Source organism: Phyllostomus discolor, chromosome 2 (assembly GCF_004126475.2).
Source record: "Phyllostomus discolor isolate MPI-MPIP mPhyDis1 chromosome 2, mPhyDis1.pri.v3, whole genome shotgun sequence".
In the NCBI taxonomy this organism is placed as follows: domain Eukaryota; kingdom Metazoa; phylum Chordata; class Mammalia; order Chiroptera; family Phyllostomidae; genus Phyllostomus; species Phyllostomus discolor.
This window is the reverse complement of record NC_040904.2, coordinates 29405955-29420813: the sequence shown is the minus strand read 5'-3', so window position 1 is coordinate 29420813 and position 14859 is coordinate 29405955. Positions and strand designations below refer to the sequence as shown.

Genomic DNA, 14859 nt, shown 5'->3' with positions numbered 1-14859 from the left:
TCCTTTTAATTTTTACACAGTAGTATTTAATATAAATAATAGAGAAATCATGGATATACACACAAGCAAACCTAAACCATCATGCTAAGTAAGATTGTCTGTCTTAAAGTAGACCAATAGTCACTTTTCAGTGAAAAAGTAATATTAGCTCACCCATATTTCCACTTGCAAAACCATGATCCCTGTTACTGTGATGAGACACTGGTGTTCTGTTTTAATCATACACCAGGCCTACTTGGGCCACAGAGGCAATGGAAGGAGAGAATCCATTTGGTCCTCTGGGGAGAAGAAGCCATGGCCTAAGAGTGAATGAGATGAGACAAGTACCTTATAACTGAGTGGGAGCCTTGCATGACACATATTTTATTTATATTTTTGAAAATGTAAAGGAATAGAACTTGTATACATTTTGAAAGATTTTATTTTATTTATTTTTAGAGAGATGGGAAGGGAGAAAGAGAGGCAGGTAAAAATCCATATGTGAGAGAAACATTGACTAGTTCCTTCTCACATGCTCCCAACTGGGCACTTGGCCCACCACCCAAGGCATGTGCCCTGACCGGAAATGGAACTAGTGATCTTTCTGTTTGCATGACAACACCCAACCCACTGAGCCACACTAGTCAGAGCGAAGTTGTATACTTTTAAACACGTTCTTTTCTTACAAGATCATTCATTCATTCATTCGTTTCGTAGTTAATGGCAGTGGACATGAGGTCAATTTCCTTTTTCTCTGATCTCTTTGATTCTATTAGTTTATTCTCTTCTTTTACATGTTGTTCATCATAGGCCTTTGCAAAGTTACTTAAGTGCTAACTTTCTAATTTTTCAACCAAATACAAACGAAAAAATAACAAAGCATAAGTGTTTTAAGTTTCTAAGAACAGAATTCTAACAGACTATCTTGGACACATTTGAAAATGCAGTGACACTAAATATTTATTTGAAATATGTAGTTAGATGAATGCTAGAAATATAATAGAATAAGAAGCATATTAATACTAAGTTGTGATGCTCCTTATTGAAACTAATTATAATCCATTTACTTTAAGCTCATTGGACGACCAGCAATGCCAGCTTATTGGAGTCTTGGATTCCAACTGAGTCGCTGGGATTATAAATCACTTGATGCAGTGAAAGAAGTGGTGAAAAGAAATCGGGACGCTGGCATACCATTTGTAAGTGGGATACAGGGTTTGTGAGAAGGGGTACCGTGTTAAATATTGTCACATAATAATAAGTGTGGGAAACTGTTAGAATTAGTGTATATATATATATATATATATATATAATTTCTAATAATATTTAACCTGTCTTTTAATGATAAAGTACATTTATTATCACACATAATGTCCAGATCAATGTGAATTTTTGAGAACTTATTATGAGTTACACTATGACTGAATACATGTTTGTGTAAAAAATCATAGTTTTTTAGTAAACTTTATTTTTAAAGCCTATGTACTTTGTAATAGAATAAAAATTGAATACATTATTTAACATGTAGGTTTTATTTTCTATACAATTAATCACATTATATCATAATACATATCCTGTTATCATCACAAATGTGAAGAATAATAATACTTTTATACTTTAGAATTAGGAAAGCTAGTTTTCTGGGTTTTTTTAAAAGATTTTATTTATTTATTTTTAGAGAGGGGAGGGAGGGAGAAAGAGAGAGAGAGAGAAACATCAATGTACAGTTGCTGGGGGTCATGGCCTGCAACCCAGGCATGTACCCTGACTGGGAATCGAACCTGCGGCACTTTGGTTCGCAGCCCGTGCTCAATCCGCTGAGCTACACCAGCCAGGGCTAGAAAAGCCAGTTTTTTTTAAAAAAAACAAAACAAAACATCGGTACTCTTTAGTGAAATTAAAGCAATCTAAGTTTATTTATTTTTAATAATTATATGCATATTACAAAATTTGGGGACTTAAAAGTTGAAGTGATTAGAGAGTGATTTCAGTACTATTTGTTAATATACACTCTGTTTGTTTTTAGGACACACAGGTCACTGATATTGACTATATGGAAAACAGGAAAGACTTTACTTATGATAAAGTTGCTTTCAATGGTCTCCCTGAATTTGTTAAAGACTTGCATAATCATGGACAGAAATATGTCATCATTTTGGTAATGACAGATTTTATATTAATAAAATTTTAATATTTATACTTTTGTCATTTAATAGATTTTCTATAGTTTCTATTTCTCTGTTGTTTCTGTAATGTGCCATTGAGTCAGCTCTGATTACTAACTATCATGCCTGTAGCTTCTTTTATGGGGTCAAGCCATTTCATCTTTGGACTTCTTTTTTTTCCTGCTGTCTTCTAATTCTCCCAACATTATTGTCTTTCACAAAGAACTCTGCCTTCTCATGATGTGCCAGCAGTAGGCCAGCTTTGGTCTTGCCATTTTTGTCATCAGCAATGTTTCGGTCTTAATTCACTCTATGACCCACTTGTTCATATTTTGGTCACCTGGGGTATCTTTAGAGCTCTCCTCCAGCACCATATTTCAGATGAATCATTTTTTTCCTGTTAGTCTTCTTCATTGTCCAACTTTTACACACATATGTAGTAATTGGAAAAATGAGGGTATAAATTACCTTAGCCTTGGTTTCTAATGACACATCTTTGCTCTTGGTGATTTTTCTAATTCTTCTGTTATCAGGACCCTGGCATTTCCATAAGTAATCGTGCAGATGGAACACCATATGGCACCTATGAGAGGGGAAAAGCACAGAAGGTGTGGGTAAATGAGTCAGATGGGACTGGAGCAATTGTCGGAGAGGTACATTATAATAACTGTTAACGTTGTGTTGCTCAGCTATTCTATTGTTCAGTGACAAAATTTTGTGTGTGTGTGTATTCACATTCAAAACTAGGTTTGATAGTTTGTGTAGTAGAAAAATTTTAGGCAGAAAAAATTGTTCAATTATCTCTAAAACAGTTTTTGTAACAAGACAGATCATTTTTAGTGTGATATACAATTAAAACTAAAGACAACAAATATAATTAATTTAGATTATACAATTCTGATAATTTTATATAAATAATGTATTATAGTTTGAGTATTTATTTGCTGTGTAATAAGTTTTATAGTTTATATTTAATCCTCACAATAAATAATGTGATAGTTATGATCAAAGTTCTTAATTTATAGATGCAAGGGTGAATTTAGAAGAGATGAAGTAACTTTCCTAATATCAAGAGCTAATAAGAGCAGAGTCAGGAAACTGCTTAGCTCTAAAATGCAAAATCTTAACCAGGATAAATATTCTTTTGGAGACAATTGTTTAAGACCTATCAAAACCTATAATGTCTAGTCTAATACATTGACTTTATGATTCCATTTCTGTATTTTAGTTAAAAGAATAAAACAAGAGAAAACATAAATTTATAAAAACATTTATTATAGCATTATTTAAAATATTGATGAATATCCTATCACTTTGTATCTCATTTACCAAAGTTAAAATTTCTGTTGAAAGTCTCCTTTAATTATGAGCTCTACCAGAAAACAAAGCAGAATTTCCGCCCCTATAAAATAACGCCTCTACAAATTGAGTACTGGTATGGTGTGCATTGTTTTATGCTTTACATTTAATCCTCACAGTCAAATAATGTGATAACCATGATTAAAATTCTTAATTTACAGGCAAAAAAGGTGATTTTGAGAGAGGTGAATTTCTTACTTATAAAACCTAGTAAGAACTCACAGAATACATTTTGTTACGACCTGCTCTGTCAGATATGGACAGATAGATAACCAATACAAATGATGTGGATATAAAACAATACTATATCTCTTAATTTATTTGAAATTTAATTTACCTTGTCTAATGTTATTTTAAGTGTTGAGTAAAATAATTTAAAGAAACACCAGTCATAAAGAGGCAGCATAATTTGTGTAGACTTTATTAGTATGGCTCTGATTAGAGTGTACCTGGTTTTCAATTTCTTCTCTGACACTTATTAGCATTTGACTTTGAACAACTTACTTAACTTTTCTGTTTATCATTTTTCTTACCTGTAAAAAGGGTTTAATTTTATTGCCTACATCATCTTTAAAATGATGATAAAAATAGTACCTTATGTTCTTAAATCCCTAATGAAGAATAAATGTACTAATAGTATTAAGATGCTTGAAACATTGCCCAGACATATGTATCATACCTGCATTTGTTAGACCATATATACATTTTTTCATTTGAATTGTTAAGAAGTAGTTGCCTTTGAAAATGAACTAGTAATGTACTTTCTATTACCAGACAATGCATATATTATATGTTTTTTTTTAACCAAACCTAGTAGGATGCTAATAATTAAATTAATTTGTAGTCAAAACAACAGACTCACCCCATGTACTTCTATTTTTCCCATCATAAATGCTTCATGTTCTCACTCTACTTCTTCACTTTAACTACCCTCTCTTAAATGCATTTTAAAGTAGGCCTGGGATTATTGTAAGCATGAATGGTGCATGGATCCCATATGCCTAAAGAGTTACAACATTATAACTCTAATAATTCTTCTCCACTCAGTTACTTTGAATTATAATATATTTGTTTTTAAAATTTATGTAAGTATGTGAATGATTTATTCTTCTAGGTGTGGCCAGGATTATCAGTATACCCTGATTTCACTAATCCAAACTGCATAGAGTGGTGGGCAAATGAATGCAACATTTTCCATCAAGAAATAGAATATGATGGACTTTGGATTGTAAGTAGCTATTCTAAACCAGCAATTTTGGTCCATAAAACTGAAATATTTTCAACTAAAGAATTATTCAGTTGACAAGATATATTTTGTATTTTATCAACATAACATTAAAGTGTTTTATATTATTTTTCTAGATGTACAAATATCATACCTGTCATGTTTATGGGTTAGACAAGAATAAAAACTAAAAGCTGTAAATTGATATTTTTCTTTTTTAGTAATACCCTTTATAGAATAATTTTATTTCTGTTACTAAGGTGTTGCATCTTTATGGTTAATAATTTATAGTTAAAAGTCAGTTAACAAGATTTGTGGATAATCTTGTAATAGTAAAACTACAAAAACATTTATTAAGTCTACAGTAGTTAAACAATTGCAGTACTATTAACCTGAATAAACCCTTTAGAAACATTTTTGGTAAGTTATGAAAAGAACAAATCAAAACTGGCAATAGTTTAAGTGTTGTATCTCAAAATCAACAACAACAAATAAAATACTAGATAAATGTTCTATTTATTAAATGGAAAAATGAATGTCTAAAAGTTTCCTTGGATGAAGTTTTATATCTGTAGTTATTGAAAACCTGCTGCTAGGTTTATTGTATAGAATAACACTTGATTATAGTTAATGCTTTAGTATCTGTTGTTATGGAAATTATAACTGCATTTGCGCATGAAACTACATGATGAGCCTGGAATTCCATTTTTCAGAAAAAAGTAGTCTAATAAACCTGAAAACAAAGAAAATATCAGGGATTTTGTTCATAGTTTATTACAATGGTTCACACTTTTGAAAGGAGAGATAATGAGTATCCTAGGACTAGTTATATTCTCTTTGTTTAGGTCCATGATATCTCTATTTTGTTTCAGTGCTCATTATTAATTTGGTCATTATTTTAGTTATCAATGTATTTATTAATTCAAACAATTGTTTAGTTAACAAGTCTTTATCTTGCACCATCAATATATCAAGTATGTTCTGGGGAATTAATTACATCTTCTGTGGACAACATGAAACTGAGTGAAAGATTAAGCAAAATCATCAGGATTCCCATGATAGTAGTAGAATGAGGTGAAGAGGCTTTAGTTATTTAACAAAAAAGTTCAGTGAGATCATGATGATAATACCTAGCAGTGGGTAGAAATAAAAAGAAAAACATACTTGCTCTTGAGTTTTGTTTTCAATTCTAGCTCTAATTTCAGTTGTATTATTTAATTTAAATTAGAAGTTTCTTCATTCATTTTAATTCTCTTGTTTGGGAAACAATTGGAGTCCATTAGAATGGAGTTAGGAGTATAAATGACACTTAAAGAGTAGTAAAAGAGGTGCTGGCTGGTCTGTAGAAAGAGAGAATCCTCCAGTTCCTAAAGTCCTTTCAAGACTGAAATACCCTGATTCATCTCCAAAGAAGGAGGGGAGGGAGGAGGAAGAGCATATAGATTAGAAAGGAAGAGTTGTTTTGATGCTAATACGGGAACACTTTGGTTAATGCTTAACAAAACAAAATACATCATGATAATTAATATGATTTGAAACCTCACTAAATATCACTGAATTCATTATATTATGTATAAACAGTGGAAAGCACTTACTGGAACAATTGCCAAATCCTACTACTAAGTTATATCCTTAATTCTTAACCTTCCTCAGGTTATTTCTTTCTGATGGAATGAATACACAGCAAATAATTGTTCATTTAACAGATGACATATTTGTTTCTAAGTGAAATTAAAAATAGTTTTATAATTTACTAGATATCTAATTTAGATCTCATGCTAAACTTTTTTTTAATTTTCAGTTTTAATATTAAAATCACTTTGAAAAATTATGTGAATTAAATTGCCATAGAAAAATATTGAACATAATAATAGTCTAGGTTATTTTAATAGAATAACTCCAACATATACTTTAAAAGAACTACATAATTTTTCTTCTTTGTGGCTGTTAAAAATATATATTTTGGAAAATGAAACATTTGCTTGTAAAATCTATACCATAATGAGAAATGTGTTCGTTGGAACACAGTTTTTCTCACTTAATTTTCATCTGGGAATGATGTGGACCAGAAAGGGAAGAGTAATGAAGAGAACATACTCTTTGAAGAAAATATTCATGAGACTCTACTGAGCCTGATGCCTTTGTAAGAAAGAGACAAACAGAGATGTGAGAAGTAAGGCTCAAAAGGGGAAAGAGTAGGGCAAAAATTAGGTTTTACAGTTACAAATAATATAATAATAATAAAATAATATTAATGATGCAAGGATAAACTCTGTTTTGTGCACTCACAGCTATAAACTTTCTTTTGCCCTACCCTGTATAGAATTCAATGTGAGTAAATTCTACCCTTCACTGAAATTAACAGAAAAGGAAAAAGAATTACATATTTCTTGAGCCTGTATAATGTGGTGTATGATTTTATATCTTTTATCTTTTTTAGTACAAAGAATTAACTGATTATGGTCACAGAACTAGTAAGTGGCAAGACAAGTCTGGGGCCTAGGTTTACATGGCAAGAGAATCAGCAAGCACAGTACCTCACCACTCCGTCTCCACAGATTTTTAGGTCACTGGTTCTCCCATTGTGGTCGCCCTGCCCTGTGGTCCCCAGAGACTCTTCCAGGGGTTTAGTCAAGTCATAACTGTTTTTTATTAGGATACTAAAATGCTATTTGATTTTTTCACTTTTATTCTCTCATGGGAGTGTAGAAGTTGTGGCTAGACAAAGAATGCTGTGCCTGGCTGCTAGCAATGCATATACATCTTAGAAATTAGATAAATGCCAGCTGAAATGAACAAACTATAATGATGCATGTCTTAGAAACTAAATATGTGTCAGCTGAAATGAACAAACTGTTGGATAAATAAATGTGCTAAAATATGTGCAATGATAGACTCACATTAGAAAGTGATACAGTTTTTAGAAAGACAGTTGCATAGTACCTGTATCTAATGTTTTATATGTATAATTAAAACCAGGTAAATGAAATATATTTTGCTTGTATACAATCCCTGAATCTAAAATATTTCTGTTACCTATTTTTATACACCCATGTAAAAGCAAATAATATTATTTTTATCAGTATAATGGCTTGTTCATAAGGTAGAATCAAGCAGTGAGTATAGATATGCAAGTTTGTTCTTAGATTGGCAGCTTATAGTTGTCTTCTAGGAGTAAAGCAATATCATGTTTGTCTTATATAAAAAACTGCAAACAAATAGAGCACAATTACTTCAAATCTGCTGTTCTTTATTTTATATCCATTCAGGACATGAATGAAGTTGCAAGCTTTGTTCAAGGTTCACAGAAAGGTTGCAAGGAGAACAAACTAAATTATCCACCTTTTACTCCTGGTAAATTTCATTTGGTTATCTACTTACCTCTAACTGCTGACAGCTAAATTCTAGCATATATTTCTAAATCACACAGTGTGGTACATTTTGCAACCCCAAAATCAATATCTCTGCTTGTTTTACTTTTGACCAAAATATTTATGATGAAGGAAAGGAGATATTAAATTTTGATATAACATACTGGCTTATTTCTAATTGTTGGTGATAGAATAATTAATGAAAAGAAACCAAATTTGTTTGAAATAATAATTTAAGTGATCAATTTTTTTCATGAACACTTTACTGTAAGTCTGTGTAGTTGTTAGAATGTACTTGGTAAGAATAGTTCATTACACGTATTCTAAAAACATCTCTTGTATCATTAAATATGAGTAAAATAGAAAAAACACAAAGAAAATGATATGCTTTTAGGAGAATACATAGCTTCAACCATCTGAAGAAAAATGACAATAATTATTGCAACTTCATATATGTCTGCAAATTAAAACACAATAAGAAAACTGAACAGCAAAGATCTGGATGATTTGTAATTGCACAACAGGTCTACATGTATAGAGTTAGGTCATGTTTTTTTTATATTTTTAAGCATGTTTTATTGGTTATGCTATTACAGTTGTTCTTATTCATCCCCGTTTACCCCCCTTCAGCCCACTATGCCCCTTCCCTCCAGCAATGCCCCCATTACTTTGTGTCTGTGGGTTACATATAAGTTCTTTGGCTACTCCATTTCCTACACTATTCTTAACATCCCCCTGTCTAGTTTGTACCTACCAATTATGCCTCTTAATCACTGCATCTTTCCCTCCATTCTCCTCCTTCCCCATCCCAGCTAATACCCCTCCAAATGATCTCCATTTCTATGATTCTCTTCCCGTTCTGCTTATTTGCTTAGGGTTTTGTTTTTGTTTGGTTTTTAGATTCAGTTGTTGATAGTTGTGAGTTTGTAGTTATTTTAATGTTCATAGTTTTGATCTTCTTTTTCTTAAATAAGTCCATTTAACATTTCACATAATAAGGCATTGGTGAGGATGAACTCCTTTGGCTTTGCCTTGTCTGGGAAGCACTTTATCTGCCCTTCCATTCTAAATGATAGCTGTGCTGGATAGAATAAATCTAGGTTGTAGGTCCTTGTTTTCATCACTTTGAATGCTTGACAGTCCCTGCTTGCCAGCAAAGTTTCTTCTGAGAAATCACCTAATTCTTATGGGAATCTTTTGTAGATAATTTTATGCTTTTCTCTTGCTGCTTGTAAGATTCTCTCTTTATCTTTAACCTTTAGCATTTTAATTATGATGTGTCTTGATATGGTTCTCTTTGGGTCCACCTTGTTTGGTATTCTTTTCTCTTCCAGAACTTGTATGTCTATTTCTTTCACCAAATTAGGGAAGTTTACTTTCATTATTTTTTCAAATAAGTTTTCAATTTCTTGTTCTTCCTCTTCTCCTATGGCATCCCTACGGTTCAGATGTTGATACTTTTGGAGGTGTCCCAAAGTCTTCTTATACTTTCCCTTTTTGTTTGTTTGTTTGTTTTTATGTTTTTTTTAATTCTTATTTCTTCTTTTTGTTCTGATTGAATGTTTATTTCTTCCTTATGTTCCAAATCATTGATTTAAAGCCTGGCTTCCTTCCCTATTTTTTCCTTTGGATTTAGTGATCAGAGTATTTATTAATGAAAATGCAAATCTAATAATTAATAAACAGGAGTGGAGTGTGGAGACTGAGTTGGAACTTAGCTTAAATCATCACCTTTTATTGTTTTTTAACTGAGTATGATATTATATAACATGTCATTTAAGGATTATACATTTTCAAATAGAAAAAATCTCTTATTGTAAACTTTAAAGTTTTAATGTATTGATTTGAAAGAGAGAGAGAGATATACTTATTTGTTGTTCCATTTATTTATACATTATTGGTTGCTTCTTGTATGTGCCCTGACAGAAGACAGATTCTGTAGTCTTGGTGGATCAGGACAAAACTCTAACCTACTAAGCTACCTGTTCAGGGCTGTAGACTTTAAAATAGCAAAGAATTTCTTTAAAAAACATTTGTTATATATTTTCTCCAAGATATTCTTGACAAAATCATGTATTCCAAAACAATTTGCATGGATGCTGTGCAGCACTGGGGAAAGCAGTATGATGTTCACAGCCTCTATGGATACAGCATGGCTATAGCCACAGAGAAGTGAGTGCAGTTTTATTCGGAACATTCTATTATATTTGTTGTTTAGAATATCTTAGATAATTTACTAATAGAGTTGGAAAATGGCAAGCATAAGAAAGGTAACATTTTCATGATAAGAATTTAATATATTAAAAGCATCGGTTCTTTTAGTATTACTTATGCGTTTGGAACTTAGTTATCAAGAAGAAGATAGTCTATGTATTTAACTGTGTTCTTTTTTAAATTATAGATTTAAATTCCTCTTCAAAATTTTCATTGGGTTTTCCATCTCTGAATATAATCATGTTCTAAGCATAAACTTTACAATTGGCCTAGAAGAATGGTGCTTCTAGGACAAATCTTCTTTAATTATTATTCAGAAACAGGGGATTCAACTAAAATGTAATTTTTGATATAGTATCTCCCAATGTAATTTTCTAATGCAATGTGTTACCTGTATATAAAAAAGAACACAATGCATTTGGCTTGCTTGTTTGTTTTGTTGATTAAGTTCTACATACAGGTAAGATCATATGGTATTTGTCTTTCATAAGTAAGCAAAATAGAACCAGAGACATTGAAATTAAGAACAAACTGACAGTAACCAGAGGGGAGGTGGAAGGGGATAATGGGGAAAAAAGGGGAAAGATTATCAAGGAACATGTATGTATAAAGGACACATGGACAAAGCCAAAGGGGGTAGAATTCAGGGGGGAAAGTGGGGATGGCTGGGGTCGGGGGCACCCATGGGGGGGAAATGGAGACAACTGTACTTGAACAACAATAAAAAAAAGAACAAAATACAAAACAAGGAAGGTGACAATCTTGTGTTTATTGCCTACTGTTTTCCAAGCTTTGTATAAAGATCTACAAAGTAATGGTCTATAACACCAGACCCTAGTTTCAATATTGTTTTTATGTTTATACAATTAAGCAACTACAGCTTAGTTTTAATTCAGACCCATATTTATCTATACCCATGTTTGTTTCCTTCAGTCTTTAAACTCAGTGAAACATTACATTTTACATTATACAAATTAGTAAATTATAGGAAAAAACACTATAAATCAGTATTATAAGGTACTAATACAAAAAAAACAGTTAAAATACTATTATACTTAAGTTAGTCTGGATAATTGTATATACTGAATTAAACTTTTATATCTTTTCATGATTATTTCTCATTTATGGAAAAAAGGTAAATAATTCTCAGGTACTGATAGGAGCGAGATGAATAACCTTAGTAGTTGTGAGGGGTGAACTTCTAGAAACAAAATAAAATATTTCTTAAATATTTACATTTTATCCCAACATTACTTATGGATACTTGGGAATGAAGATATTAATATATAATTAGAATCATTGTGCCACCAAAAATGTGTACTGTGTCAACATTCAGATTCCTACATTTCATATTAAAAATTTTCAATGAATGAAATCATGCATTTTAAAAACAAATATGGAATAGATAAAAGACCACACATTTATTTAATTTTGTAAAGGAAGTCATTTATATTCTGAATGATTTTTAAAAGATTTCCTTTGTCAGTATTCGATCTGAATGTATTTAAATAAATAAGAAATTGAAAGCTAAATATAAAATTGGCATAAAACATTGATAAAATAGCTGCAAATACTATGGCTTGGCTCTAGGAACTGTAATATAAGCATTTGAAATTAAGATTTTTGGAATTTCTAAATATCAATATTATTTTAAAATAAATCTTACATATTAATTTGATCTTACCTTTAGAGCTGTAGAAAAAGTTTTTCCTGGCAAGAGAAGCTTCATTCTCACCCGGTCAACTTTTGCTGGGTCTGGAAGGCACGCTGCACATTGGTTGGGAGACAACACTGCTTCCTGGGAGCAAATGGAATGGTCCATCGCAGGCATGCTGGAGTTCGGTTTGTTTGGGATACCTCTGGTAAGCAGTTTCACACATTGGTTTTCCTGAAAGCTGTTAATTACACTTAATGTTGTGATATCTTAATGATTAGTAATAAAATGATTAAAGGTATGTTACATAAAATTCACTGTTTATTCTTAGGAAGTTTATGAGAAAAATAAGAATAAGGGTAATATCTATCACATCAAGAAAATTGAATAAACAAAATTTAATCAAATCAAAGTAATTTGTGAAGCAAATATCAATATAAATAAAACATAGAAAAAGCTTATAAATAAAAAGCACCACATAAAATAGTAGGAAGAAAACCCAAATATATTAGTAATAAAAGGAAATGTCAAAGGCTAAACATATTAAAATACTTTGATTATTAGTCTGTGTTAAAAAATAAAGCCTTTCTTTCTCTACTTGAAAAAGATAAGGGCAGAGACCATTTAAAAATTTTAAAAGCAGAGAAAATTCATACTTGGTAATTCTAAACATAAGACAATGTGTAAGTCCCTTTATATCAAGTAAAAAAGTATGCAATGTTCATATTAACACTATGGAATGAAAAGTAATATAAAACAATGATGCTTGACTGTAGATTTTTAAGTAAATTAATATGGAAAAAGACATAGGACTATGCATTAATAAAACTTTCTTAAATGCTAGCACTATCAGTGTAGATCAGAGAGTAAAGTACCAATTATTCCTCTGGGGAATTAGTTATCCATTGGCAAAATAAAAGTAAAATGGGTTTGTGTTTTAGACCATGCACACAAATCAATCCCAGAGTGATTTAAGACCTGTGTGTAAAACTTCAAATATTTTAGAAGAAAATATAGGTGGGTAACTGTGATGTGAGGATAAGGGGATAATTTCTTAAACAGAGCACACAGGGTGAAAAAAATAAAGAAACATAAATTTGCCTACATTGAAATGAAAATTTTTGTTTATCAAAAGACTATTTTAAAAGTTAAAAAGTTTCCAACCTACTGGGAAATTATATTTTCAACATACATAACAATAAAATTATTAATATTTAATTTAAAGTACCTATTATGAATTTCCAGAAGGTACAAATAACTTTTTAAAATTAGCAGGATGTATTTATAGGCAATCTTATAAAAGAGAAATCCACATTAACTTAATCAGAGAAGTGCAGATATAAACTGAAGTGAAATATGCATTTCATTATATATATTATATTATATATATATATATATATGACAGCAAAGATTAAAAGTCATGAATTAGCAAGAAAATGAAGCCGTGGAAAATGTCATGCACTGATACCATTCATACAAATGGTTACAATTGTTTTGATTAAATAACAGACATTTCCAATGAACCAGGAAATATCATACATATGCATATAAAATGATAAAAGAGTTTCTTAAATATTCACAAAGAAATGTGTATATAAATTTCATAGAATCGGTGTTTATAGTCATGGGATATTATACAATAGAGAAGTAGTAGAGTCACTTAACAAAATTTAATCTCACAGAAACAAAGCTTTGGGAAAAAAAAATGAAAAGCAGTGTGATGCCTAGAACGTACCATTTTCATAAAACTAATTCCTGTGAAAACAAGACTAATATATTGTTTATAGATACATAAATACTACTTAGAAAAAAAGGAAATGTTTGCAAACAGTAAATGCTAAATTAAGGATAATAGCTTTTCTCAAAGTCCTTGAAAAAAGAGACATGAAATTTTACTTGAGTACATTATCAGGTAACATTTTTTACTACTTTACTCCTACAGTATTATATTAGCAATAAAAAAAACTACTGGAGATGTTTTGGAGTTAAGAACAACACATTTTAATAATGTAATTATACATTGAATTAACAATGATTACATCAAAGGACACAATACAAAAGCTTAAGACAACAAAATAAATAAAATTGAAATTGAAAAATTAAAACTGAATAAGAGAATCAAGAAAAGAGTAAAATATGGAATTAAAGACATTTATGTAACAAATATACAAAATAAATAACCTACATTGAAGAAGTGTAGATGAAGACAGTAAAACAAAATGATTATAAGTACTGCAAATTAATCTGTTGAGGCAAATAATGTGATGCTTGGAACAATGTGAGAATCTTTGCATTATCGATAATAGATCTACTTGTTCTTTAGATTGGAGCAGATATCTGTGGATTTGAGGCTAATACCACAGAAGAGCTCTGCAGAAGATGGATGCAACTCGGGGCATTCTATCCATTTTCCAGAAACCATAATTCTGATAAATATGTGGTAAATACCTCTTGTTTTCCTTGGTTTGAAATGAAACATAACCCTATTTTGAACAAAGCACTTAAATATATATCTATAGAAGATATGGTCTGAAACTTTGTAGCATAATTTGCGAATGAGTTAAAGTTCCTCCTCTAAGCCCCATAAATGTTTTGTATGTACAAAGATGTTCAAATAAGGGAATCATGAAAGATAATGTAATTAGTACATAAATATTTTATTTAAAACTAAAGCGTGTATAACTGTGTTAAATCACAGTAGTTTAAATTAAAGCCAAAGATTTTTTAGTCTGATTCTTGGATTCTATCAAGCATCAGGTAATTTTTTCATAAAATATATATTATACTGCTAAAGATTTTCAGTTTTGGTTTAATTTAAGAAATACAAAAAGCCAAAGCCCCTTGCAAAGCAGTTTGAGTCCAGAGTCTTTCTATAATAAACACAACTGGAAT

General features: G+C 30.7%; 1 protein-coding gene across 1 annotated transcript in view; it reads left to right on the top strand.

Moving 5' to 3' along the window:
- The window catches only part of SI (sucrase-isomaltase), an 86581-nt gene that overhangs the window by 13809 nt on the left and 57913 nt on the right, over window positions 1–14859 (top strand). The window contains exons 9-16 of the mRNA XM_028504854.2: window positions 1053–1178; window positions 2006–2137; window positions 2678–2797; window positions 4618–4731; window positions 7998–8082; window positions 10154–10271; window positions 12004–12175; window positions 14291–14407. Of these exons, the coding sequence (XP_028360655.1) occupies window positions 1053–1178; window positions 2006–2137; window positions 2678–2797; window positions 4618–4731; window positions 7998–8082; window positions 10154–10271; window positions 12004–12175; window positions 14291–14407 (984 nt within the window). The remainder of the gene's footprint in view (window positions 1–1052; window positions 1179–2005; window positions 2138–2677; window positions 2798–4617; window positions 4732–7997; window positions 8083–10153; window positions 10272–12003; window positions 12176–14290; window positions 14408–14859) is intronic.